General features: G+C 49.4%; 1 protein-coding gene across 2 annotated transcripts; it reads left to right on the top strand.

Moving 5' to 3' along the window:
- The first annotated feature begins 754 nt into the window (after nucleotides 1-754).
- On the top strand, nucleotides 755-26,924 carry XRCC1 (X-ray repair cross complementing 1). Of its 2 annotated transcripts, none has more exons than XM_012761240.2 (17): nucleotides 755-921; nucleotides 1,328-1,420; nucleotides 12,548-12,658; nucleotides 18,123-18,281; nucleotides 19,198-19,272; nucleotides 19,369-19,480; nucleotides 19,662-19,771; nucleotides 19,850-19,961; nucleotides 20,147-20,405; nucleotides 20,876-20,992; nucleotides 22,806-22,899; nucleotides 23,057-23,189; nucleotides 23,539-23,593; nucleotides 23,686-23,825; nucleotides 24,833-24,923; nucleotides 25,367-25,442; nucleotides 25,550-26,924. In XM_012761240.2, the coding sequence occupies exons 1-17, from the start codon at nucleotides 871-873 to the stop codon at nucleotides 25,661-25,663; spliced, it is 1,902 nt and encodes a 633-aa protein (XP_012616694.1). In that variant the 5' UTR covers nucleotides 755-870; the 3' UTR covers nucleotides 25,664-26,924. The 2 variants fall into 2 exon arrangements, with proteins under 2 accessions (XP_012616694.1, XP_075849256.1); XM_075993141.1 differs by having other exon boundaries at nucleotides 758-921; nucleotides 19,856-19,961.

Here is a 26,924-nt window from a genome sequence, read left to right as displayed (position 1 = left end):
GCGCCTCGTCTCCCTCCCCTTCTCTTTCACGTGCTTGGCTCACACTCCTTCTTCTGTGTCTGGGCTGTCTCCAGCTCTGACCCGCCCAAGGCCGCACCCCTGGTCTCGAGGGGACTGAACAAACGGGTGCCTGTCAGCGGCCAGAGGCAGGCGTGGTAGGACACAGATGCCCACAGGTCATATACTGGGAAACTGAAGCATTTGTGGACGCACTCTAGGCTGGGTGTCTGTGTGAGTGTGTGGTTTGGATGCATGCTTTGTGTTTTACTTAGGGCCTTGACTCACTCTCTCTTGGCCTCAGGCATAAATAAGCCTGAGTGAGATCTGAATAGTTTCTGTGTGTGGGGGGCGGGGTAGTGGGAGATGGGGAAGAGTGTAGCCCCAGGAGCCAGTGGGAGAGATGCTGCCACTGTCGCGGTGGGATCCCGGCTTCCAGTGAAAAAAATTCATTCAAGTTAGTGGTCCTCCTGCTTTCTATGTTTCAGTTTGGGCGGTGACTGCCCCGTCCAATGAGAATAGCGAATTTCTTCTAGCCACCAATCCCGGAGGCCGCTCCTGTTGCTAGGCTCCCAGAAAGCAGGGTGTGGACGTCATCAGGAGGCAGGGCTAGAGAGTGGTGGGGCCTCAGAGAGGCGGGACTGGAGCAACAGCTCGTTGCTAGGGAAACACAGCGCCCTACCCCGCCCACCTCCACGGAGAGGCTGGACTGGGCTTGCGCGGTGTCGACGCGAGCGCCGGCGCGCCGTCGTTTGAAAGGCCCGAGCCTCGTGCGCTTGCGCACTTAAGCCCGCGCGGGGAGCGCCTCCTCTCCGCCCCCCAAACCCCGACCCTTCCTCATCCTTCCCGCCGGGAGGAGCCCACAGCGTTGTAATGCCGGAGATACGCCTCCGCCACGTCGTGTCCTGCAGCAGCCAGGACTCGGTGAGGGACCAGCGTGGGGGAGGTCGGAAGACATATGGGAATTAATGAGAATAGGCCTAAAAGAACTTTTGGAGTTCTTCGTGGAAGTCTGAGGAGGGTCATGGGGGGGAGTTTCCAGAAGGCTAAAAGTGAATTCTGGGAGACGTGTAGAATTAGGGAACTTTCGGCGTCTGTGGAACTTCCGGAGAGAAAAGGAAGCATAGGGGAGCTTCCTTGGAGAGCCCTTAGGTGAACTTCCAGGGGAGGGTGTTGTGGGGGAAATTTAAGGCAGAGTTGAGGGGCATTAACGGAGGAGTTTAAATCCGGGGAATCGCAGAGGGCTTGGGAGGTCTTCAACAAATCTGAGAGCTGGAGGCCTAACTCTCATCTCTGTGCCCTAATTCTCCTTTCCCACTCTTGTTTCCAGACCCACTGTGCAGAAAACCTTCTCAAGGCAGACACTTACCGAAAATGGCGGGCAGCCAAGGCAGGCGAGAAGACCATCTCTGTGGTCCTACAGGTGATCCTGCCCCACCCCTACCTCTTTACTAGGAGCCTGGAGTCCCAGGGTCCAGATTCTGCTCCTGAGCCAACTGGCAGTGGGTTGAGTCACTTTCCCTTCTGGGCCTCAGCTTCCTTCCCTGAAAAATGGGCAGCATAATCTCAGTGCCCCTCAGCAGAATAGAAAGGAGACCCAGGAAGGACTAGGCCTAGGATGACCACAGGAATCAGTGTGCTGCCTGCGTAGGTTGCTTTTACTTTCTGGGCCCTAGTTTCCTCAGCTGGAATGGAGTGAATTATTGCCATGTTTCCTGCCTCCTAAAGTCAGTGGGCTCAGGGCTGGAAGATGTCCTGGAAGGTCATCTAAGCCAATGAATTAGGTTTTTTGAGGGGGAAACTGAAGCGTAGAGAGGGGAAATAAGTGGCCAGTGTAAGCTACCATTCTGGAATGCTGCTGGCTGAGGTCTTTCTGAGTGCATGCTGCACATCCTGTCACTGAATCCGAACCACAGCCCTGTGAATTTGGAGGGACACAAACAGGAAAGATCATAGAATTCGAACAGGCTGTTCCTGTCAGGGACAAGCAAGTGGTGGGAGAAGAGAGCTAAATGCGTTTTAAGCATCTGCTCCTTGCCAGTTGGTGGCCTGGCTGTTTTACCTGCATAATCTTGCTCTTCACAAGGGTGGTGTGACGTAAAGGCCATTGTCACCCCTAATAAATAACAGTGCTAAGACTTGAGCCCACCACTTTGCCATACTGGCTTTCTTGATTTTGGCCACATTTCCTTAGTTCTGAATGTAGGGCTTTTGGGGGAATGATGTTGGGGAAGCAAGGCTTATATGATTGTGTTTGATATTGGACATATTCTTTTTTTTTTTTTTTTTTTGAGACAGAATCTCACTTTGTTGCCCAGGCTAGAGTGAGTGCCGTGGCATCAGCCTAGCTCACAGCAACCTCAAACTCCTGGGCTCAAGCAATCCTTCTGCCTCAGCCTCCTGAGTAGCTGGGACTACAGGCATGCGCCACCATGCCCAGCTGATTTTTTCTATATATATTAGTTGGCCAATTAATTTCTTTCTATTTATAGTAGAGACAGGGTCTCACTCTTGCTCAGGCTGGTTTCGAACTCCTGACCTCGAGCGATCCTCCCACTTCGGCCTCCCAGAGTGCTAGGATTACAGGCGTGAGCCACCGTGCCCAGCCTGATATTGGACATATTCTTGTTATCTCTTATGCTCAGTGGTTTTGAAAAAGTTTTGGATCACAGAGCCTTTTGATAATTAGAAGCTGAGGATTTTGTTGCCTTGAAAAATACACAGCTCCCAAATTTTTTTTATTTTTTTTATTTTTTATTTTTTATTTTTATTTTATTTTATTTTATTTTATTTTATTTTTTTTTGAGACAGAGTCTCACTTTGTTGCCTAGGCTAGAGTGAGTGCCGTGGCATCAGCCTAGCTCACAGCAACCTCAGACTCCTGGGCTCAAGCGATCCTTCTGTCTCAGCCTCCCAAGTAGCTGGGACTACAGGCATGCGCCACCATGCCCGGCTAATTTTTTCTATATATATTAGTTGGCCAATTAGTTTCTTTCTATTTATAGTAGAGACGGGGTCTCGCTCTTGCTCAGGCTGGTTTTGAACTCCCGACCTCGAGCAATCCGCCCGCCTCGGCCTCCCAGAGAGCTAGGATTACAGGCGTGAGTCACCGCGCCCGGCCTTTATTTTTTATTTATTTTTATTTCAGCATATTATGGGGGTATAAATGTTAAGGTTATGTATATTGCCCATGCCCCACTGCCCCCTCAAGTCAGAGCTTCAAGGGTGACCATCCCCCAAATGTTGCACATCTCACTCATTGTGTTTGTATATACCCATCCCCTCCTCCCTCACAAATTTTTTTTAATGATTTTAGGATTTTGAGCATCTCCTGAATCTCTTACATAAGAATAATAGTGAGAGCTAATATAATTCAACATTACAACCTGCCAATCAGCATTCTGTACACCTCATATGAATTAACTCATTGAAACCTCATAAAAACCCCATGACCTAGGGTCTGTTTTCATCCCCATTTTACAGATGCGGAAACCAAGGCCCAAAGAAGTTATGCAACTTGCCTGACAGCCAATCTTGTAAACTGTGGGAGATACAGGTTGCTGACAGTTTAGTCTTGGGACCTGCATTTGAGTCCCCAGCTCTCCTCCTTACTCTGTGACCTCAGGCAAATTGTTTCATTTCTCTAAACCTGTTTTCTCATCTGTCCATTGGGAATAATGACATCTAAGCCTGGAGTTGTTGCGAAAATCCACTGACATAATGTCTCCAAAAGTGCTCTGTCAACATGTAGGTGTTTGTGTAAAGGGAGGGATTCGTGTTTATTACTGGGTGATAATTCTGCTGAACTCTCTTATGATCAGGTGACCCCAGGGAAGCCATCTTTGGTCCTGTTACCCTAGTTGCTGTGGGAACAGAGAAACTGGAGGCAGAAGAGATAGGACATGGGGGATGAGGGAGCCAGAGTGGTGAGGCACAGGATTCTCTGGCCTGGGAGAGACTGAGGGAGTATTGCAGCTGTTGCCAAAATGGGACACACGTAGAAGGAGCAGCTTGCATTTCAGTTGGATTGTCCAGGTTTGATGTAAATTTGGGACATCCAAGGGGTACCATCCCTTCTGATCCCCACAGTTTGGGATTAGACATGGAGCTAGAGACAGGTATAGATGTTGTCATCACAGGGATAGGACCTCTAGACTTGGGAGCAGATGATGGATTCATTCATTCATTTGTTCGTTCAGCAAGTATTTATTAAGTGCCTTCTATATGCCAAGCACTGTTTTAGGTACTGGGCTTATGTAGCAGTGTATGGCACAAGACAAATATTCAGTCATGTGGAGCATTCATGTTAGTAGGGAAAGACTGACAAATTGATAAGTAAAACATATGTCAGATGAATGCTATGGAGGAAATCAAACTATTAAGGAGACTTAGGGGGCCGGGTGCAATGGCTCACACCTGTAATCCTACTACTCTGGGAGGCCAAGGTGGGAGGATCACTTGAATTCAGGAGTTTGAGACTAGCCTGAGTGAGAATGAGACTGCATCTTCACAAAAAATAGAAAAATTAGCCTGGTATGGTGGCATATACCTGTAGTCCCAGCTACCTAGAAGGCTGAGGCAGGAGGATTGCTTGAGCCCAGGAGTTTGAGTTTACAGTGAGCTATGATGATGCCACTGTGCTGTAGCTGAGGCAAAGGAGTGAGACCCTTACCTCAAAAAAAAAAAAAAAAAAAAAGCTGGGGAGCAATGGGAGTGCCTCAGCTAGGGACAGAGCAGTGGCAAGAGGTTTTTATTTAAATGGGGAGGGTCAGATAAGGCCTCTCTGAGAAGGTGATATTTGAACAAAATGAGCAACACATGTATCTGGGAGAGAAGACAAAGACACTGAAGCAGGCCTGTGCCTGGCAAGTTGGAAGAACAGCAGGGAGGTCATTGTGGCTGGGGTGGAGTTAGCCAGGGAGAGAGAAGTAGAAGAGTGAGGGTGAAGTCCCCTAAAACACTTAGGGCCTAGAAAGCCATCGTAAGTGCTTAAGCTTTTACACTGGGTGAAATGGGAGCCACTGGAGGGCTCTGAGCAGAGGGACGCAATCTGGCTTAGGTCTTCACAGGATCCCGCTGGTTCCATGTGGAGAACAAACTGCAGGGGCCAAGCACAGAAGCAGGGAGCCCAGCACTGTGGCAGTTGTTACCTGAGCCCATGTCAGAGACCCTTTGGAACGTCTGATTACACGTGGCGATTGCCAATATACGGGGTGACTGAATTCACTGAATGCTCATTTTGGTTCTTTTGAAGTGACTGGTAAGGCAGAAATTTCTGGGTGTCAAGGCAGTAGGCTCATCTGTGAGTTTTTCTACTACCCTGCATTGTCTCCTTCAAACACTATTATGCAACATCTAGATATAACCACACAGGGTTCAGCTCTCAGCTCGTGAAAACCCCGCACACCTTTTTGGTTTGCTATAGCCACAGGAGGCTTTGTCACCAGCCCATCACCTGTTGGCGGGGAATCCCAGCCTCTTTGCCAACCACTCCTAGGCTGGAGGGGATGGCTGGGACGTGGTCCAGATGTAATTCCTGTGCGTCACTGGAGGTACATTCTTTAGAAGAGATGTTCAACAGCAAGGAGACACGTTCTGTTGGTTTTTTTTGGTGGTTTTCTAATCATTCAATATTCCACTGTGGTGGGTTTTTTGTGTGTGTGTTAAGACTAGTCAAGTGCAGTAGTGAGGATCCACTCTGGTGTTTTAAATTTGTTTTTACCATTTTTGTTTCCAAAATGCATCATTTTATTTTCCTTACGAGGCAGCCACACATTAAGTAGGTGACAGTCACATGATTTCTTCAGTAAGCCCCAAGGCATCCGTGAGTGTTCCTGGAGCTCACAGCCAGAGGAGTGCTGAGGTTTCCCCATAGCCACAAGTTCCTTTGATGTTTGGGTTATTGAACACAAACTCACTGGATAATTTGTCTTCAAGATAGTCCATCTCTGTTCCTAAAAGTGTGAGCTGTGCTTTCTTTTCAGTGAACACTCTGACTCCATCTTGAACAACTTCATCAGACTCTCGTTTTGTTTTCATACATTCTAGAGTGTAAAAAAGGCCATTACAGCCTCTGGTTCGGTATACTGTAGGTGCCTGGTTTTGAATTATATGTAGATGGAATCATGCAGTGTATACTTTATGTATCTGGCTTCTCTTATTCAGTGTTGTTTGTTCCATGTTGTTGGTTGTAGCAGTAGACGGTTCGTTCTCATTTCCTACAGTATTCCAGTGTCAAGATAACCACTGGGGTTTTATTAACTTTACTTTTCAGGTGGATATTACTTGCATATAGCACAAAATTAAAAAGGTATAAAAGGGTATACGCTGAAATAAAACTCTCCCTTCCACCTTTCTGTCCCCCATCCCCCAACTCCTGCTCCCTAGTTCTTCTCTCCTGAGGCAGCCACTCTTAGCAGTTTTTAGGGTGGCCTTTCTGGGTCGTTGTGTACACATACATGCATGTACAAGGGCTGTCCAGAAAGCATCCAGCCATGGACACATTGGATACATGGATACAATGGCTGGATACTTCCAGGACAGCCCTGGTGTATCTACTCCCTCCATCCCTTTTTAAACTACATAGTATAGACACTGTTCTCCCTTGTTGTTTTTTTTTTTGTTTTTTTTTTTGAGACAGGGTCTCACTCTGTTGCCGTGAGTGCACTCACTAGAGTGCCGTGGCGTCAGCCTACCTTACAGCAACCCCAAACTCCTGGGCTCAAGCAATCCTCCTGCCTCAGCCTCCCGAGTAGCTGGGATTACAGGCATGTGCCACCATGCCCGGCTAATTTTTTATATATACTTTCAGTAGTCCAGCTAATTTCTTTCTATTTTTAGTAGAGACAGGGTCTCACTCTGGCTCAGGCTGGTCTTGAACTGCTGACCTTGAGCGATCCTCACACCTCAGTCTCCCAGAGTGCTAGGATTACAGGCGTGAGCCACTGCACCTGGCAATGTCTTATTCTTTTAAATGATGCATAGCATTGCATTTCATTGATGTGGAACAGTTTTTAAATAGGCTGTCTCAGGAATCTTGCTCTTCTGTGCCCCATTTGTTTCATGAACAGTTCATATCATGGATTGTGTCTTCTTGAGAAAGGTACATGCACACAAAGCTGGGCCACAGTGGGACTGCAAACTAGTTCAACCTCTGTGGAAAGCAATATGGAGATACCTTAATGCGATACAAGTGAATCTACCATTTGATCCAGCAATCCCATTACTGGGCATCTACCCAAAAGATCCAATGACACTCTACAAAAAAGATACCTGCACTCCAATGTTTATAGCAGCATAATTCATAATTGCAAGGCTGTGGAAACAGCCCAAGTGCCCATCAATCCAAGAATGGATTGATAAAATATGGTATATGTATACTATGGAGTACTATTCAGCTCTAAGAAACAACGGGGATATAGCACATCTTATATTTTCCTGGTTAGAACTGGAACCCATACTATTAAGTGGTTTCCCAAGAATGGAAAAACAAGCACCACATATACTCACTAGCAAATTGGTATTAACTGAGCAACACCTAAGTGGACACATAGGTACTACAGTAATAGGGTATTGGGCAGTAGGAGGGGGGAGGGAGCAGGTATATACATATATAATGAGTGAGATGTGCACCATCTGGGGGAAGGTCATGCTGGAGACTCAGACTTGTGGGGGGAGGAGGGAAATGGGCATTTATTGAAACCTTAAAATCTACCCCCATAATATGCCGAAATAAAAACAAAAAAAAACCAAAATGTCTTCCCAGCCAATGGAAAACCACTCAGCAGGGAGTAAGAATGAACTTCTGAGAAGTGCAATGATGTGGATGAATCTCAAAATCATTATCCTGAGTTCCTAATAAAAAAAAAAAAAATAGCAGGGCCACAGATGACAGTCATCTTGTGCCTTTATCCTCACAGCTGACACTTACTGAGCACTCAGGGGTTTGTTTTGTTTTTTTGAGATATAATTCAGATAATGTAAAATTCACCATTCTAACTAATTTATTAATTCATTCATTCCTTTGAGACAGGGTCTCCTCTTTCACCCAGGCTGGAGTGCAGTGGCACAATCATAGCTCACTGCAGCCTTGAACTCCTGGGCTCAAGTGATCCTCTTGCCTCAGCCTCCCCAAGAGCTGAGACAACAGACACGATCCACCACGCCTGGCTAATTTTTGAAATGTTTTGTAGAGTTGGAATCTCTATTTTGCCCAGGCTGGTCTCAGACTCCTGGTCTCAAATGATTCTCCTGCCTTGGCCTCCCAAAACGCTGCGATTATAGGCATGAACCATTGCACCCAGTCTTTAAGTATTTAAAGTGTACATTTAGTGGTTTTTAGTATATTGACCATGTTCTTCCACTCTCTAATTCAGAATATTTTTATAACCCCCAAAAGAAACCACATAAACATTCAGCAGTCACTTCCTATTCCCTTCCACCAGTTGCCCTGGGCAACACTGATCTATTTTCCATCTCTATAGATTTGCCTATTCTGGACATATAAATGTATATGTGGTCTTTTGTGTCTGCCTTGTTACACTTTACATGATGGTTTCAAGGTTCATCTATGTTGTAGCATGTATTGGTACGTCATTCTTTTATATAGCTGAATAAATATTCCATTAATATATTATACAATGCTTGTCCATTCATCAAATGATAGACATTTGGGTTGCCTCCATATATAAACATTTTTATCAGAAATCTTTTTTTTTTAATTTATGAAGAATACCAGGGAGTGCATGTGTCTATTTAAAATAGAAGTAGTTTTATATGCAATATGCAAATATCTGGGGTGGGATAAAAATAAAATAAATAAAATAAAATGCAAATATCTATGTCATACCAGATGTAAGACCTGTGCTTCCTGTGGTAGGAAAGGTGAAGGTGTTGGATTTTACCTCAGAGATTGGAGGAGAAGAGTTGAGAAGAAACGTTGGCATGAGACAGTGCTTTGCAGTCAGGCAGTTGGGTCCAAATTGCCTTGCTAGTTATTAATTCCCTTGTGTGATATGGAAGCTGTTCATTTAACCTGCCTGAGCTCAGTTTCCCTGTCTGTAAAACTGGAGTAACAGATCCTTCTGCTTAAAGTGGTTTTGAGGATTCAGTGATGCCTAGCCCAGGAAGAGCTTAACTAAGTGTGGTGGACATACAGTGGTCCCCAAAAGATGTCTACGTCCTAGTACCCAGAACCTGTGAGTATCTTACTTTAATGGCAAAAGGGACTTTGCAGGTTTGATCAAGTTAAGGATCCTGAGATGGGGAGAGTGCCCTTGATTATCTAGGGGGCCTCAGGTAATCACAAGAGTCTTGTAAGGGAAAGAGGGAGGCGAGAGGGCCAGTGGCAGAGAGAGAGTGTGAAGAGGGGAGAAGAGGTCAGAGTGATGTGGTCGCTGACTTTGAAGATGGGGAAGAGGCCACGGCCCCAGGAGATGGCAGGCAGCCTCTAGACACTGAAGTGACAAGGAAACAGATTTTCCTCTAGAGCCTCTAGGCGTATAGCCCTGCCCATACCTGGATTTTAGCTCTGTAAGACGCAATTTCAGACTTCTGATCTCCAGATCTGTAAGATAATAAATTTGTGTTGTTTTTAGCCATTAAGTTGGTGGTAATTTGTTACAACGGCAATAGGAAATGAATATAACAAGACCCTGGCACCCAGTGAGAATCCAAAAATGTCAACCTTGATGACCCCTTTGTGACTAGTGGGACACTGAGGCAGGGAACAGAGAAGTGACTCCACAGAGCCCCTTGGTGAGGGAGGACAGAGCTGGAGCTACTACTCAGGTGGTATTTATTCCTTTGGCAAATGGTTGTTGGGGTCTGCCTGTCTGTCCATCCATCCGCCTCATCGGAAGTGTATTGTAGACCCACTGTGGTAATAGAATCAGCACTGACATTTATAGAGGGTGTGCTCTGTGCCAGGCACCATTCCAGGGACTTTGCGTGCATTACTCATTTGAATCATCACAACAACTTTATGAGATTGAGGTTGTTACTGTCCCTATTTTACAGGTTAGGAAGCAGACACAGGGGTGAAGTGAAGGCATTTGTTTTAGAATCACGCAGCAGGAAATCAGAACTGGGAAGGACCCGACACCGTTCTTTTTTTTTTTTTTTTTTTAAGACATAGTCTCACTTTGTTGCCCAGGCTAGAGTGAGTGCTGTGGCGTCAGCCTAGCTCACAGCAACCTCAAACTCCTGGGCTCAAACAATCCTACTGCCTCAGCCTCCCAAGTAGATGGGACTACAGGCATGTACCACCATGCCTGGCTAATTTTTTGTATATATTTTTTTGGTTGGTCAATTAATTTCTTTTTATTTTTAGTAGAGACGGGGTCTTGCTCAGGCTGGTTTCAAACTCCTGACCTTGAGCAATCCTCCCGCCTCGGCCTCCCAGAGTGCTAGGATTACAGGCGTGAGCCACCATACCTGGCCCCGACACCGTTCTTGACATTGGGCACACAGCAGGCAACGACTCAGACGTGTCCCTGCCCCTGTGGAGCTTAAGTCTAGTGGGGGAGGCAGGTGCTACACAAATACAAACAAAGCTGGGCATAGTGGCTCGTACCTGTAGACCCAGCTACTGGGGAGGCTGAGGCAGGAGGATCGCTTGAGCCCAGGAGTTTCAAGGTATAGTGAGGTAGGATTGTGCCACTGCACTCCAATCTGGGTGACAGAGTAAGACCCTGTCTCTAAAGAAAAAAAAATACAAATAAAAACAAACAAACAAAAGTGTAGTGCCAGGTGGTGGTATGGCAAAAAAGAAAGCTGGCTTAGGGGATAACTGGAAAGCTGGGTTAGGGGATAGGGAGTGGCTCCTCGTAGGCGGTGAGAGAGGCTACTTTGTTGGGTGTGAAGAGATGACATCTGAACAGAGGCCCAAGTGATGGAAGGTGGCAAGTCAAGCATGGGAGGGTTTGGGGGAAGAGCAGCGAGGCAGGGGGATGACAGGTGTAAAGGCCCTGAGGTAGGAGCCAGCCTGTTGCTGGCACAGAAGGGAGGCCGATGTGGCTGGAGGAGAGTGATGGAGTGTGGCAGGAGGCGGAGCAGTGGGACCAGGGCAGTATGCATGCCTGAGCAGCAGTGTGCCGCCCAGGGTCCAGGGCTGGGAGCGCAGTGGAGGCGGAAGTCAGCAGGAGGCCAGCTGGCTTCAGCCTCGGGAAGGCCCTGCCCTGGGCGCCACCTTTCTCCAGTGGCGTGGCGGAGCAGCACGCAGGCCTCTAGCCATCTGCCTGGGTTTGGCTTTGCCACCCACCAGCTGTGAAGTTACATAACCACTTCCTTCCTCCATTTGCTCATGTGTAAAATGGAGATAATTATAGCACCTGCCTGGCAGAGCTGTTGCGAGGAGAAGCGTACGAGTCTGGCACATCGTGAGCACTCAGATGTTGGCTGCAACTGTTGTAGTTATTCTGACATCTCCCTTCAGAAGCAAAATTATAACAACCCTCTTCTTTTGCATCCGAAGAAACTGCCATTCAGAGACGTTGGTTATGTCACCTTGGGTTGCACAGCTTGGAAATGTCAGGGCTGGATTTGAGCCCAGGCCTGCCCCACCCCAAGGCCAGGTGCCTCCCTCTCATGCAGCGATGCTCCTGTGTGTAGTAGTGCGCAGGCGATGTCTTGGTGACCTCCTGACTGGGCGGTGACGGAGCAGATTGGAGCATACGGTTGCCCCATGGACAGGGGAGGGCAATGTAGGGTGGTGGGCTAGGTACCTTTGAGGGTGGTAATAACTTGTCGTTCTAGAATCGTAGTGAAAGAGCCCCAAACTGGAAAGCAGAGACTTGCCTCAACTGTTCCTAACTGCCTCCCACGCCCGCACAGCTCTCTGCGCCTTCGCCTGTCAGGCAGGAATGGCAGATTCTTTGAGTGAAGCCCTCCTACAGATAGCTCTTTTCTTCATTCAACAAATAATTATCGAGCATCAACTAATAATGCCTCCTGATTGACAACGGTTAAGTGCCTATTGCGTGCCATGTCCTGTAGCCATTATTTATGTGCATGATCCTGATGACATCCCCATTTTACAGATGAGAAAACTTAGGCTTTAAAAGGTTAGCTGGCAAGGCCATTCAGCTAGTGTGCTGCAGAGCTGGGGTTCAAACCCAAGAATGGGTGGGTGGTGAGCAAACCCGGACAAAGCCCTGCCCTCGGGGAGTTTCCACAGAGTCCTTTGCACATGTGGGTAGGAGGTGGCATGTGCTGTTAATCTGCATGGTGATTCGAATACAGTTCTAACCCTGGCAAGTGCTACCAAGGAGAGCTCCATGGCGGGCTGTGATAGGCCAGTCTGGTGGAGTGTGGAGGGTCAGGGAAATGGGGGGGGGTGTGCATTCATTCAGTGAATCTTTTCAAGCTCCTGCCCTGTGCCATGCCCTCTACTGCATGCAGAGGACACGGTGGCACCTCTCAGCTCTGGCCCCCACTGTCATAGAGTTGACATTTCAAGGGACATGGTGGCCCAGATGGGGATTATCGTCAGGTCCCACAGTGAGCCCGAGGCAGAGCAGGCACTGACAGTGGCCTTTCTCTCTGCCGGCAGCTGGAGAAGGAAGAGCAGATACACAGCGTGGATATTGGGAACGACGGCTCGGCCTTCGTGGAGGTGCTGGTGGGCAGCTCGGCTGGGGGCGCCGGGGAGCAAGACTATGAGGTAAGCAGGGCGGTGACACAGACCCTGTGCTGCCCTCTGGCCCACACGCCCCCATCACAGTTCCCTCAGGGCCTCTGGTGGGGCCAGGAGGTGGCGGGAAGTCACACTTGACTGATCCGCTGCCCTCTGGAGGGTTGCCCAGCGTACAGAGGGTGCAAAGAACAGACGCAGAGTAGTAAACTTCTCACACCAGGGAAGAGACTGAGTTTGCATCTCAACTTGTCACACAAATTTATGATATGACAGTTCTGGAGGTCAGTGGTCTAAAATCACGCTCACTGTGCTAATACCCAGGTGTGGGCGGAGCTGGGCATTCCTCCAGGAGACTCCAGGGAGAACTGGTTTCCTTGTGTACTGCAGCCGCTAGAGGACACCTGCCCTCCTGGGCTCAGGCCCCTTCCTTCATCAAAGCCAGCTCTGCTGCTCCTCTAGCATCTGCTTCCAGCGTCACTTCTCCAACTCCCACTCCCGTGCTGCCTTCTTTCTCATAAAAACCCTTTAATGACACTGGACCCACCTGGATAATCCTGGGTAGTCTCCCCATCTCAACATCTTCAATATCGTCACACCTGCAAAAAAGCCTTTTGCCACATTGTAGGTCCACGGATTAGGATGGGGTCATCTTTGAGAGGCCATTAGTCTGCCTATCACTGTCTCTTATGTTATCTTCTAGAAGCCTTATATTTTTAGCTTTTACATTTAGATCTTGGTTCCATCTCAAATGAATTTTGTATATTGTGTGAGGCAAAGGACAAGGTTCATTTCTTTTTTTTTTTTTTGAGACAAAATCCCACTTTGTTGCCCAGGCTAGAGTACGTGCCGTGGCATCAGCCTAGCTCACAGCAACCTCAAACTCCTGGGCTCAAGCGATCCTCCTGCCTCAGCCTCCCAAGTAGCTGGGACTACAGGCGTGTGCCACCATGCCCAGCTAATATTTTCTATATATTTTTATTTATTTATTTTCTATATATTTTTAGTTTGCCAATTAATATCTTTCTATTTGTAGTAGATACAGGGTCTCACTCTTGCTCAGTCTGGTTTCGAACTCCTGACCTCGAGCAATCCTCCTGCCTCGGCTTCCCAGAGTGCTAGGATTACAGGCGTGAGCCACCGCGCCTGGCCCGGCCTCATTTCTTTATTTATCTTTTTTATATGTTTGCTGAAAATACTTTTTTAAAAAAAGACTCCCTTTTTTCAGTTGAATTATTTTGGCTCTGTTTTGACCACTTGTATGGGTTTATTTCTGTACTTTATTTTCTGTTCCATTGATATGTGTTTTTATATCACCTGATCTCAGACCTCATTGTCCCAATAATGTTCTTTATAGCAAATCATTATAGCAAATCTTTATAGCATAACCATACATTGCATTGACTTGTCACATCTCCTTGGTTTCCTTTCATTGGCAACAGTTCCTGTGACTTTCTTTGTGTTTTGTGCCATTGACATTTTTAAAGAGCAAAGGTCAGTGATTTTTGTCAAATATCACTTATTGTACAAAATGTCTGATGTTTCCTTGTGATTAAATTTAGGTTGCACACCTTTGGCAGAATACCACAGAAGTGACGTCGTGTTCTTTTCAGTGCAATATACAATTGATTTTTGTGTATTGACTTTGTATCTTGTGACCTTGCTAAATTCACCTATTAATCCTTATAGTTTGTGTAGATTCCTTGGGATTTTCTGCATAGACAATCATGTCATCTGTGAAAAAAGACAGTTTTTTTTTTTCTTTTTCTCAGCTTGTCATACTGACTACCTCTAGTTCAGTGTTAAATGTTGAATGGAAGTGGTGAAAGCAGACATCCTTGCCTTGTTCCTGATCTTAGGGGGAATGTGTTGAGTCTTTCACTATTAAATATGATGTTAGCTGTAGGTTGTTTGTTTTTTATAGATATCCTTTGTCAGGTTGAGGAAATTGTTTTTCAGTTTCTTTTTTTTTTTTTTTTTTTTTTGAGACAGAGTCTCACTTTGTTGCCCAGGCTATAGTGAGTGCCGTGGCATCAGCCTAGCTCACAGCAACCTCAAATTCCTGGGCTCAAGTGATCCTACTGCCTCAGCCTCCCAAGTAGCTGGGACTACAGGCATGTGCCACCATGCCCGGCTAATTTTTTCTATATATATTAGTTGGCCAATTAATTTCTTCCTATTTTATAGTAGAGACAGGATCTCGCTCTTGCTCAGGTTAGTTTTGAACTCCTGAACTCAAACGATCCGCCCGCCTCGGCCTCCCAGAGAGCTAGGATTACAGGCGTGAGCCACTGTGCCCGGCCTGTTTTTCAGTTTCTTGAGAGCTTTTTTTCCTGAATGTGTATTGACTTTTATGAAGTGCTTTTTATGTTCTACAAGGTATACTTTAATGAGTAAGTTTCCCTATAACAAATATTTTTTTTCCCCAAAGTTAGATAAGTCAACAGTCTTTGGGACTATTATAAAAATGTTCTCTGTTCCTCTTGGTGAACGTATTTATGTCAGAATTGTACTTTGCTTATTTATCTAGCAAGATGGAATGGCTAGGTTTATCAGTCAAGGTTCTCCAGAAAGAGAGAACCAATAGGACATAGATACAAATATATAAGAGAGGATTTATTAGAGGAATTGACTCATGATTATGGAAGCTGGGAAGTCCCATGATAGGCCATCTGCAGGCTGAGAACCAGAGAAGCTGGTAGCGTGGTTCCATTCAAGTTAGAAAGCTCATAAACCAAGGAAATGGTGTAACTCTCAGTCTGAGGCTGTTGGTGCAAATCCCAGAGTCCAAAACCAAAGAACCTGGAGTTCTGATATCCAAGTTCAGGAGAATGGCATCCTGCTCTAGAAAGGAGAAAATTCACCCTTCTCTTCCCTTTTTGTTCCATCCAGGCGCCAAGCTGATTGGATGGTGTCCGCCCACATTGAGGGCAGATCTTTCCTACTTAGTCCACTGACTCTCACACATCAGTCTCCTCTGGAAACACTCTCACAGACACACCCAGGAACAATGCTTCACCCGCTGTCCAGACATCCCTTAATCAAGTCAACGCCTAAAATTAACCTATACTAGGTGAGGGTTTTATCTTTTTAAGGTCTGAGGACACCTATGCCAACAGTCTCCCATTCTTTCAAGGTTTTAAATTAAACTTCTGCTGGAGTCTCAGGTTTCTGTTACAACATGTAGTTAAGACCGAATTAAAGACTCGGGGCTTATAATGTTTGGTTTCCAGCCAGAGACTAGATATAACTGGAAGAAACAAGAAAGAAAAGGAAAAAGGGCAGAGTGGGGATAGTCAATGTTGATGTCAACTACAAATCATTCTTTGAATTCTACAAAGAAGATTTATAAGCTTTTGAAGTTAACGCAGACTAGAGATTAAAGGTTTAATTCCAGAAGCTTAGACAGTGTTGGATAATATAAGTCTGATAATCAGAGTCATTCTCTCTCTCTCTCTCTTTCTCTCCATTCATTCATTCATTCATAGATGAGGTCTTGCTTTGTTGTTCATAAAGAGACATATAGTTAATTATATTCTGCATTCTTCTCAGCAAAAGGCTTTATTTTTTAATTTTACAAATTTCACAACATGAGCCGGGTGTTGTGGCGCATGCCTGTAGTCCTAGCTACGCAGGAGGCTGATGCGGAAGGATTGCTTGAGGTCAGGAGTTTGAGGTTGCTGTGAGCTAGGCTGATGCCTCAGCACTCTAGCCTGGGTGACAGAGTAAGACTCTGTCTGAATAAAAACAAAAAACAAAACAAATTTCACAATACGTTAGTTAGAAAAGAGACCAAGCTGAAAATATTAAGGGGTCCTATGTCTACAGTACTGCCTGTTGGCAGGGCAAATCCTCTTTGGAGGAAGGTACTTCACAGCAGGTTCTCAAAGAATTCCCATAGACACATTCCCAAACAACAGAAGTTAATGAGTAAAAATACACATGTACACCGCCCATGAGAACACAAGCTGCTCTGACTTCGGTCAGCAGGCACTGTAAACAGTAAACTTGTATGCACAAAGGCTACATATATTGAAATGAAAAGACACAATATAATATTTAGGCCAGGCGAGGTAGCTCACGCCTGTAATCCTAGCACTCTGGGAAGCTGAGGAGGGCGGATTGCTCGAGGTCAGGAGTTCGAAACCAGCCTGAGCAAGAGCAAGACCCCGTCTCTACTAAAAATAGAAAGAAATTAATTAGCCAACTAATATATATAGAAAAAATTAGCCGGGCATGGTGGCGCATGCCTGTAGTCCCAGTTACTCGGGAGGCTGAGGCAGCAGGATTGCTTGAGCCCAGGAGTTTGAGGTTGCTGTGAGCTAGGCTGACGCCATGGCACTCACTGTAGCCTCGGCAACAAAGTGAGACTTTGTCTCAAAAAAAAAAAAAAAAAAAAGACATAATTTAGTATTTTAAAAGTACATTTAATAGTTCAAAGAAATAAATGAAGATATTGATGATATGATGAAGGAACAAATAATAGTCAAAATTGACCAGGCAGTTTTGAAAAAGAGTGGGAGGGCTGTGTGTCCCACACCAAGGGATGAACCAGTGCAAGTTATCGTAACAGAGAGAATTTAATGTAAAGAACTAGTAAGTAGGTGTTACTAGAAGACTAAGGTATGACTAAGAAGCAACAGCAGGGAGCAGCCACCACTGGGAGAAGAGAGGAAAGAGGTTGGAGTTATTGGAAGTAGATGTTAGAAGCGCCAGGAGCTGAAACTCAAACCCTGAGGGGGTGTTGCCCTTGCACCAGGAGGAGGACTGGAGGAGCCCCGAGCTGCAGGTGTTGGGACCTGCAAACTGGATTCATCCGCTGCTGCGAGGAGGAACCACTGCACAAGCAGAAGCGTCCCTGGGGTGATGCTCATGGGATTTGCAAATGCACAAGCAGCTGCAGGTCCTTCTCCACCCAGCAGCCTTGCAGCCTCTCTCTCTGGCTCCCCCTGTTGGCAGAGCCTGATAAGGAGCAACCTGCAAAGCAGAGTTGCAGGTTGCCAAGTTCTGGGATCACAGAGCTGAGTGTAAAGGGTGGGTTTGGGCTGAGAAACAATAATCAGCACAGCTCCCTGCATCTTTGGATTCTGTCCTCTCATTTCTGGCCTCCAATAATTCCTTTTACCTTTCTGCTGACTCACCCATGCATTTCCAAAAGGTGCCGGAATATTGTGCCAGTCACTGTGAATATTCTCTGCTGCAAAAGTTCCTTAGGACACGTAGCCCCCCCCCCATATTGCCAAATATGGAAGATGTGTGGAAGAATTTGAGAAGGATTGTTCAGATCTGGAGGTTAGAAAGATGCTTCTGGGGCCTATGTCGGCAGGCCTGACTGGAGGCCCAAAACAGAGGAAGGGTCTAAAGATGTCCAGCCTGAGCTGGATTCTGATGACTCCCTGTCCCTGCTTGGGCCCTCTGCACTCTGCCCCAGCCCCTAGAAGGTGACATCTAAAGCCTGCCCTGGTCCTCATTCGCTGTGCCTTCTCCCACCCAGGTCCTTCTGGTCACCTCATCTTTCATGTCGCCTTCTGAGAGCCGCAGTGGCTCAAACCCCAGCCGAGTTCGCATGTTTGGGCCTGACAAGTTGGTCCGGGCAGCAGCTGAGAAGCGCTGGGACCGTGTCAAAATTGTATGCAGCCAGCCCTACAGCAAGGTACCTGGGGTGTAGAGTCCTTCGTCCTGGACAAGGAGGGAACTGAGGGGCCAATCCTGAGTCCCAGAGGGCTGGAAGGAGTAGACAGCTGGTGTCCCCATGGGATTATGTGGAGGCTGGGTCCCTGTGTTCCCTGAAATGGGTTTGGGATCCTCCCCATAATGAGAAGCTTCATGTCCTGGAGGGGACCTAGGAAGGGTGAACTGTCGCATGTTAGAGGGAATTGGAGGAGGGGGCAGCTGACTTGTTAGAGAAGTGGTGTAGTAGGGTGGGCCTAGTGGTTAAAGTCATGAGATCTGGGGTCTGATCACCAGGTTGAAATCCCGGCTATACCACTCTTCAGCTGTGTGACCTTAGTTAAGTGACTTACCCTCTCTGGGCCTCTGTTTCCTGATCCTTATTGGGTTGCTGTAGTTGAAGGGTTGCAATGCTGTGGTAACAGTGAGACATGAGTATCTATTGGTGCCACACAATAGAGGTACACTTCCTGCCCATGTAACTGTCCTGGGGGGTATTTAACCTGTCATCTTGCTTCTCTTCATGAGGTCATCCAGGGACCTAGGCTTCTCCCATTTTCTGGGTCTGTCCAGCCAGCAATGGGGGGAAGAGCCTGGAGCATTTCTGTGTCCTGGAAGAGGCACCCAGCACTCCCCACAGGCAGGAGTTTGGACACGGGGGCAGTAGGATTGCGTGGGCACCCAGCAGACTTCGCCAGTTGCAATGAGGCTAACGGAGCTAATGTGTGTAAAGAGCTTACAGTCAAGCCTGACTCAGAGTTAGGGCTCAGTAACGACAGCTGGATATTATAGTCATCATCGTCAGGGCACCTCCTGAGATGTGGGTGTCCATGAGAGGGAAAGGAGTTTCCCTAAGTGAAAGGGTCTTGGGGCCCTAACTCCCATCCCTCCTTTTCCAGGACTCCCCCTACGGCCTGAGTTTTGTACGGTTCCACAGCCCCCCAGACAAAGATGAGGCAGAGGCTGCAGCCCAGGTAAGATCTACCCGCCACCCCCCAGAGCCTTCTCCTTGCCTGTTCACCCCCACCCGCCAGCAGCCCACCCATCGCACTGACCTTGCGGGACCTTAGAAGGTGACGGTGACCAAGCTCGGCCAGTTCCGTGTGAAGGAGGAGGATGAGAGTGCCAGCTCCCTGAGGCCAGGGGCTCTCTTCTTCAGCCGGATCAACAAGACGTCACCAAGTGAGTGTGGAAAACCTGAGTCCTGAGTGAGTAGAGGGTTGAGACCCCAAGTTCTGGGTCTGAAGGAAGAGGGGCTGGAGGCCTGGACTCCTGGGTTTGGGAAATAACAGTCTCATAGATAGGAGTGGAAGGGACTTGGGGCCCAACCATCTCCTCCTGAACATACGTTCTCCCTTTGTAGCCACAGCCAGTGACCCAGCAGGGCCCAGCTATGCAGCGGCTACACTCCAGGCCTCTAGCGCCGCCTGCTCAACCTCTCCAGTGTCCAGGGCAGTAGGCGGCACCTCCAAGGTGAGATCATCACACTCTCCTCCAGGTGGGTGGAGGAGGAGAGAAGCTGGAGGCCTTAACCCATCCCTACCCTCCCAGCCTCAGGAGTCTCCCAAAGGGAAGAGGAAGTTGGATTTGAACCAAGAAGAAAGGAAGACCCCCAGCAAACAGTCAGCCCAGCTCTTACCGCCTGCCGTCAAGAGACCCAAATGTGAGCAACCTAGATCCCTTGTTTCCTGTGCTCTTGTGTCTTAGGGGACGAGGGGCTGGGGGCCTAGACCCCCAGGTCTGAGGGAGGAGGGGCTGGAGGGCCCAGACCCCTGGGTCTGAAGGAGGAGGGGCTGGACGTTTAGCCCCAGTGGCACTAAGTGAGTGTCTATTCTTTGGCTCCTCCAGTGCCACTTCCCACCCATACCACAGCTGCAGCCCCAGTGCCTGCCCCAGCACAGGGGCCAATGCCAGGGAAACCTCGGGGAGAAGGCACTGAGCCCAGAGGACACCGAGCTGGTCCGCAGGAGCTGGGGAAGATCCTTCAGGGTGTGGTGGTGGTGCTGAGTGGCTTTCAGAACCCCTTTCGCTCAGAGCTCCGGGACAAGGCCCTAGAGCTGGGGGCCAAGTATCGGCCAGACTGGACCCCGGACAGCACGCACCTCATGTAGGCCTGTGCCCTGCTCCTCTCCACGCCTCTTGCCGTTTCTGCCCTATCTCCCTCTGTCTCCTCCGCCGTGCTTTCTGTCTGCATCCGTTTTTTTATGTACAAAAAAATGTTTATTTGCTAGCTCCATTCACTGAAAAGGCATAGAAACAATAACCAACATAGCAGCAGTGAGCATTCTTAGTACTCTCTGTCTGCATCCTTTACGTTGTACACGCTCACACTCTCTCTCTCTCTGTGTCTCCCTGTCTTCCCCTGTCTCCTCCCCTCTCTTAGACTCTAGCCTCTACCTCTTTTCCTCTCTAATTTCTGCATTTCTCCCTCAGTCTTCTTTTTCTGTTTCTCCCATAATGATCTCACTGTCTCTTCCTCATCTTTCTCCCTTTCTCTCTGTCTCCCCTGTCTCTCTCTTTCCCCTTTGCCCCTCAGATCACATCTAACTGACACCCCTCAATTCTGCCTCCCACCAGCTGTGCCTTTGCCAACACCCCCAAGTACAGCCAGGTCCTAGGCCTTGGAGGCCGCATTGTGCGTAAGGAATGGGTGCTGGACTGTCACCGGATGCGGCGGCGGCTGCCCTCCCGGAGGTGAGACCTCCCTGCACGCACATGTACGACACACACTCGTGCTCACACACACCCCAGCCCTTCCACTTATCCTGTGCTGGGCAATGCCAGGGATCTGGGGAGAAAGCAGACTGGAGCCTGCTGGCGGAGAGCACAGGTGGTCCCAGCCCAGAGTCAGCGGGCTCCTGAGAGGAGGCCAGAGGCTGGGGGACTCCAGATGAGGAAGGAGGGCTTGCCTGGGAGGGTGTAAGTCTGCTTATTGGAGAAGGAAAAGGACGCTGCTGGCTGGAGGAACAGCAGGTAGGAAGGTCCAGGGGTGGAGAATGAGCATTGGGGCCCGTTCACAGTCATTCAGAGCAAGTCCTGGAAACCTCTGCTTGGTGCCAGGCTGGGCTACGCAGTGCTCGGGATCCAGACATTAATCCCTGCCCTCGAACGCCCTTCACTTTGCTGAGGGGGTTGGACTCCTAATAACAGTGGTAGAAGGTCCACGGGGAGTCCCACAGGGAGCAAGGGCTCTTCGAGGATGAGAAGAGGTTTACCAGGCTGAACAGCCAGAGAGCATGCTGGGTGGAGGACACAGGCCAGGGCAGCCTGCTCTCTGCCCCGAGGAGTTGCAGGTGGGGCTGAGCTTACGGGTGGGAAGCAGGAAGTGGCAGGAAAATGAGGCTGGAGCTGTAAGAGCCGTGGAAGGCTTTTGAGCGAGAGCAGGGCGGGATCAGATCTGAGGCCTGTGGACGGGAGGAGAGATCTGAGTCGGCCTCCATGGCCTGAGTGTGCTCAGAAGTCACACTCAGCTGCACCTGGGGTGTTTGAGAGGCGATCTGCATTGGGCAAAAGTGAGGCTGCGAGGCGTGTGGGGCAGCTCAGTAAGGGCTTCTAGTGCCTGGCCGACGCGCTGGGCTCTGTCCAGCTCCACAGACCTTCATCTGTTGTTCGGGAATCCAGACACCTCTGGAAGCTGGAAATTCTTTTCTAGATTTAGCACAAACATTTGGCTGCATGATCATCCTGAACTGATGTGTGGCTATTTATGGACTTTGTTTATCTCCTTAAGTGTGTCATGCTATTTACCACTGAAATACTAATGGGTGTGATTATGGGAACTCCCCAGACTGTACTGGAGGTATCATATAATTCCCTATATGCCTGCCATTTACCTCTCTAAAATCTGATAAATTCAAAATTCTGAAATCCATCTGGCTCCAAGGGTCTCCTGTGTGAGTGGGAGAAGCCGTGGAAGGTTGAGGGGCAGGGACAGGCTCTGTGGGAGAGATGGAGTGTCAAGGGGAGTCTGCAGGTGGGACCCCAGAGCAGTCTGGGGTCTTGGGGTGGCAAGTGGTAATAGTGCCTGGATCATAGAAAGTCCCATGTAAGTGTTAGCTGCTGCTGATGTGAATAGAACTAGGAAAGTTCTTCTCCTGGACTGTCAGTGGCTTAAAGAAACATGAATACAGTGTGGGAGTCTGTAAAATGTATTTGCTTTTGAGAATATTCTCTTAATTGGTAGGCATTCTCCTAATGAGAAACTGCCTTTGATTCTCAAAGGGGAAAATTATTTCTGATTTTTCTTTCCTTTCTCAAATGGGACATTTCTTTCCCAAGAAGGAAGGAAGGGAGGGTGTGCTCAGGTCTCCAGTGTGGGGGGCTGCACTGGCTGGGGTTCAGCAGGGGCCTTCCTGAGCTGGGAGGGGGGCAGGCTGGGGGCGAGACCACGATTCCCACCCTGAGTGAGTATTTAGCGAATGCCAGTGGCTCTTGCTTCCTGAACATCCTCCCCAGCTCCTCGGAGGACTCGGTACCCTGTTTATCTGAGGCCTGATTCCTCCCCTAGGTACCTCATGGCGGGGCCGGGCTCGAGCAGCGAGGATGAGGAAGGCTCTCCCAGCAGCAGCAGCGCGGATGAAGCCCCCAAGCTTCCTCGAAAGGTCTGATGTCCCTGCCTGGGTCGGGGAGGGAGGGTACAGTGAGGGGATGGCCTGGATCTGCTGTGTTACCCCAAACTCTTCACTTCTGCCTCCTGCAGCCACCCCCCCAGTCACCCCTACCCCTTGTTCTCCTCACTGACTGACCCTCCCTCCTCAGCGCCCCAAGGCCAAAACCAAGCCCCCTCAGACAGCTGGACCCACCTCACCCCAGAAGCCCCCAACCCCTGAAGTGACCAAAGCAGCCTCGCCCAGGCCCCAGGAAGATACTGACACTGAGGGGGAGCAGACAGGTCAGAATCTGAGGGGGGAGGGGCTGGGGCTGCACCCCTGGGTCTGAGGGAGGAGGGGCTGGGGCTGGAACCCCTGGCCTCAGGGAGGAGAGGGTGGGGCCTGGACTCCCATGGCTAGAGGGGGAAGGGGCTCAAAGCCTGGACTGTGGGTCTCATCAAGGTAGAGACGATCTCGGAGAGATGGAGCAGAAGGAACTGGTGGTTGGGGTCGGGGTAACTGGATCTTGGGGGCAGCTGAGGCGGAGGTTGGGATGCTGGGTTTGTCCCCAGGTGCCATACTGGAAGGGAGGGTTACTGGTCTTCCAGAAGACAAGGCAGTGCCTTGCATTGACTGGGCCTCTACTTGCAGAAGGACAGGACAATGGAGCAGAAGATTCTGGGGACACTGAGGATGAGCTGAGGAGGTAGGGTTGGGGCTGGGGTTGGGGCGGCCCAGCCTTGAGTGCCGGGGGAGCTGCTCTGCATGCTCGCCCCTTACTCCTCTCGGCTCCCCCAGAGTGGCCGAGCAGAGGGAGCAAAGGCAGCCCCCTGGCCAGGGGGAGAATGGTGAGGACCCGTACGCAGGCTCCACGGATGAGAACACGGACAATGAGGATCACCCAGCATCTCCTGACCTGCCAGTTCCTGAGCTCCCAGGTCGGAAATCCCTCCGTTCTGCTGAAGTGGGAATTTGCCCTCAGTTGTGACTTGCCCTGTGGGTCCTTACTGTCCCCATGACTTGTCTCCCTTCTTTACCCACCAGCTCCCTGGCTTGGCCACTCCCACGTTCCAGGCTTGTTCCTCTTCCCTTTCGTATCTTCTCTGTTCTTTCCTTTTTGTCCCTTCCTAATTTCTTGCTCTGACCAAGCCCGCGCAGCCCAGTGCCAGGTGTGACCCCTTTGGTGTTCCATACAGCTGTGAGTGGCCCTGCCTCATGCCAGTGCTTCGCCCCCAGGGTCAGGTCTGCTGGTCCAGGGGGAGGCGGGCACTCCGATAGCACGGGCACTGCTCTGCGTGGGGACCTCGGTGGGGGGCTCACCAGTGTTCACTTTAACATTAGTCATCAGCCCGGACACAGATGCTGTCTACACATGTGTGGCAAGTGCATTTCCAGCATAAAAGAATAAGAAAGAAAGGAAATGGGAAACCACTGCAGGGGGTTGTGACAGGGCGTGGGAGTGAGTCTTTGAGAGTGGAGGGAGCAGAGGAAAGGCAGGAGGTTCTGCTCTGAGGTGAGGTTCAGGGCCACTGGAAGAGCTGTTTCCACCGTGTTCCTCGTGGGTGATGGGAAGGAAAGTGATTTGATCCTCCAAAGCCAGAAATGGCATCAGATTGAGGGTCTGGAAAGTCACGTTACAATGGAAAGACAAGGCCCCCGGTGAATGGGAGTCAGAGCAAAGGTGAAGAGGTGGCAGATGCTGGAGTCTCCAGCCCTGGCCAGGCTTATCAAGTGGCTCCAGCCCTTCTGTCAGAAGCACATCACAATAATAATAATACTAATTGTGTCCTCTACAGTTAATGCAGACAGACAAACAGACCTCCCTGGAAGGCTCTGATGGGCCCCTGGTCTGGGAACTACTCACCGTCAACTCCCACCCGTGCGTGGCTGGTGCCTTGGAACTTCAGGGGCCTCACACTGGCCCCTTGCACTTTCTGTCCCGCAGACTTCTTCCAGGGCAAGCACTTTTTCCTGTACGGGGAGTTCCCTGGGGACGAGCGGCGGAAGCTCATCCGATATGTCACAGCCTTCAATGGGTCAGTCTTCAGGGGGTGGCGGTGGGGAATGGGTGATGGGCCCAGGGGAGGGCTCAGGGACCTGGTGGGAGGGGTGGGGGTTGTGGGAAAGGAGGCTATCGGGAGGGTAGGGAAGGGGCATACCCAGCAAGTGGGCACAGGTTGTCAAGTCCAAATGCCAGCCCTGCTTGCTGTGCTGGGCAGCCCTGGGTACATTGCTTCCCCTTGGTTTCCTCCTCTCTAAGGTGAGGATCCCCACCCCACTTCTGAAAGGGCCCTCATGAGGATTAGCTGCTGTGGGGGCCGTTGTCGTTATGGCAAGAGCCACATGGGAGAACGGAGGCTCACAGGCAGCCTAGAGGGGGCGTAGCTGGGGGTAGTGAGAGGACGGCCACTGAGAACGGTTGGGGAGTAAGATGTCAAGACAGGGGACACCAATTCCTCTGCCTCTTCCCTCCCACCAGGGAGCTTGAGGACTATATGAGTGACCGGGTCCAGTTTGTGATCACAGCACAGGAGTGGGATCCCAGCTTTGAGGAGGTGAGTCCCGGAGGGGCAGGGAAAGGGAGACCCCAACCCAGTTTTGCATCCCCTCCGTCCCCTCCTCTCACACATTCCCACTCGGACCCCCCCACCCCACCCTGCAGGCCCTGATGGACAACCCCTCCCTGGCGTTCGTCCGTCCCCGATGGATCTACAGTTGCAATGAGAAGCAGAAGTTACTTCCCCACCAGCTCTACGGAGTGGTGCCCCAGGCTTGAAGTATGTGCTTGTGTGCATGTACTCGAATGCACACACACACACACACACACTCAGAGATGAGTTTAATAAAGATGGCATAGTTTGGAGCAGCTGCCTCTTCTACTCAGGAATGTTCTAAAACTCCAAGAGGCTTCCAGCTTTCTGTCTTACACTTGGTTTTTGCTTCCTCTCTGTGAGGGCCATGTCTTTGGCCTCCCTTCAGGCTCCTGTCTGGGGTCTGGGGAAGAACAATGGGCAATCTGTCAGAGATCTGGTAGGGAAGGAACTCTTTGTCTTTTCTCTCTGACCCCTCATCCCTGGCAAAAATGGGAGTTTGCAGGGAATTGGGAATTTGACCCACAGTGCTGCCCCTCAACTCGTTCTGACCCTCTCAGCCGTTCCTATGTCTTGGTTGTCTCTCTGTGGGTCATAGGCTGGAGGCCTGGTTGCTCACGAGGAAAGCCACTCTCTTGAAATCTCAGCGCCCTCAGTCCAGGGGTATCAGCTCTTCTCCAGGGTCTTCAGAAGTAGCTGAATAACATCACCAGCATGGTTTTATGTCACCCAATTTAGGAAAATGGGATGAAGGGGTGTTTTAATCATGCCACCCAATCCTGGACCCCCTCCAAGGCTCCACCACATTTAAGAAGGGAACTGAGCAAGTGTTAAGGAATCAGGGCAGAGAATGGGACAGTGCCCTCGGCAAGGGCCATGGCATGGCAAAGGCCGGGAAGTGGGAACTAGGCCCAGGCAGTCGGAACAGCATCCGCTGTCTTTGGTGAAGCAGCTTTGGGGGCAGATTGAGCTGGAAAGGTGGGCACAGTCCTTGCAGCTTTGCTGTGCAGTGTGGTAGCCACTAGATATACGCAGTTATTTCAATTTAAATGAATTAACATGAAATGAAAAACTTCACTTCCTCAGTCACACTGGCCACACGTTTCAAGTGCTCATTGACTGCTGTATTGGACAGCACAGATGGAGAATGTTTCCATCACTGTAGAAAGTTCTTTAGGACAGGGCTGGCCTGAAGGGCTGTGGACGCCAGGCCAAGGAGCTTGGACTTTATCCTGGGGTTGGGCAGGTAAGGGAGGGCTTTGAATAGGGCAAAGGCCAGAGTCAGAGGTAGGTTTGAGATCTGACCTTTGGGTAACCTCTTGGACATTTCAGGCACTTTCCCAACTTTTGTCTCATCAACCGAGGGCTATCAGTCTCACCCCTGTCCTTTCTGGACCTTTGCTTTCTCATCTTTTAAGATGAGGGTGGCGTTAGACTTTGCATTCA

This window comes from Microcebus murinus, chromosome 16, assembly GCF_040939455.1.
Source record: "Microcebus murinus isolate Inina chromosome 16, M.murinus_Inina_mat1.0, whole genome shotgun sequence".
NCBI classification, from domain to species: Eukaryota; Metazoa; Chordata; class Mammalia; order Primates; family Cheirogaleidae; genus Microcebus; species Microcebus murinus.
The sequence above is the reverse complement of the archived record's forward strand: the minus strand, read 5'-3'. Positions and strand labels throughout refer to the sequence as shown.

What these genes read in the sequence shown, in the direction of transcription:
- XRCC1 (XM_012761240.2), top strand. Translation starts at nt 871, where the DNA reads ATGCCGGAGATACGCCTCCGCCACGTCGTGTCCTGCAGCAGCCAGGAC. An exon ending in GCAGCCAGCCCTACAGCAAG is followed by an intron (nt 18,282 to 19,197) that starts GTACCTGGGGTG and finishes CTCCTTTTCCAG; the next exon opens with GACTCCCCCTACGGCCTGAG. An exon ending in CCCCCAAGCTTCCTCGAAAG is followed by an intron (nt 22,900 to 23,056) that starts GTCTGATGTCCC and finishes CTCCCTCCTCAG; the next exon opens with CGCCCCAAGGCCAAAACCAA.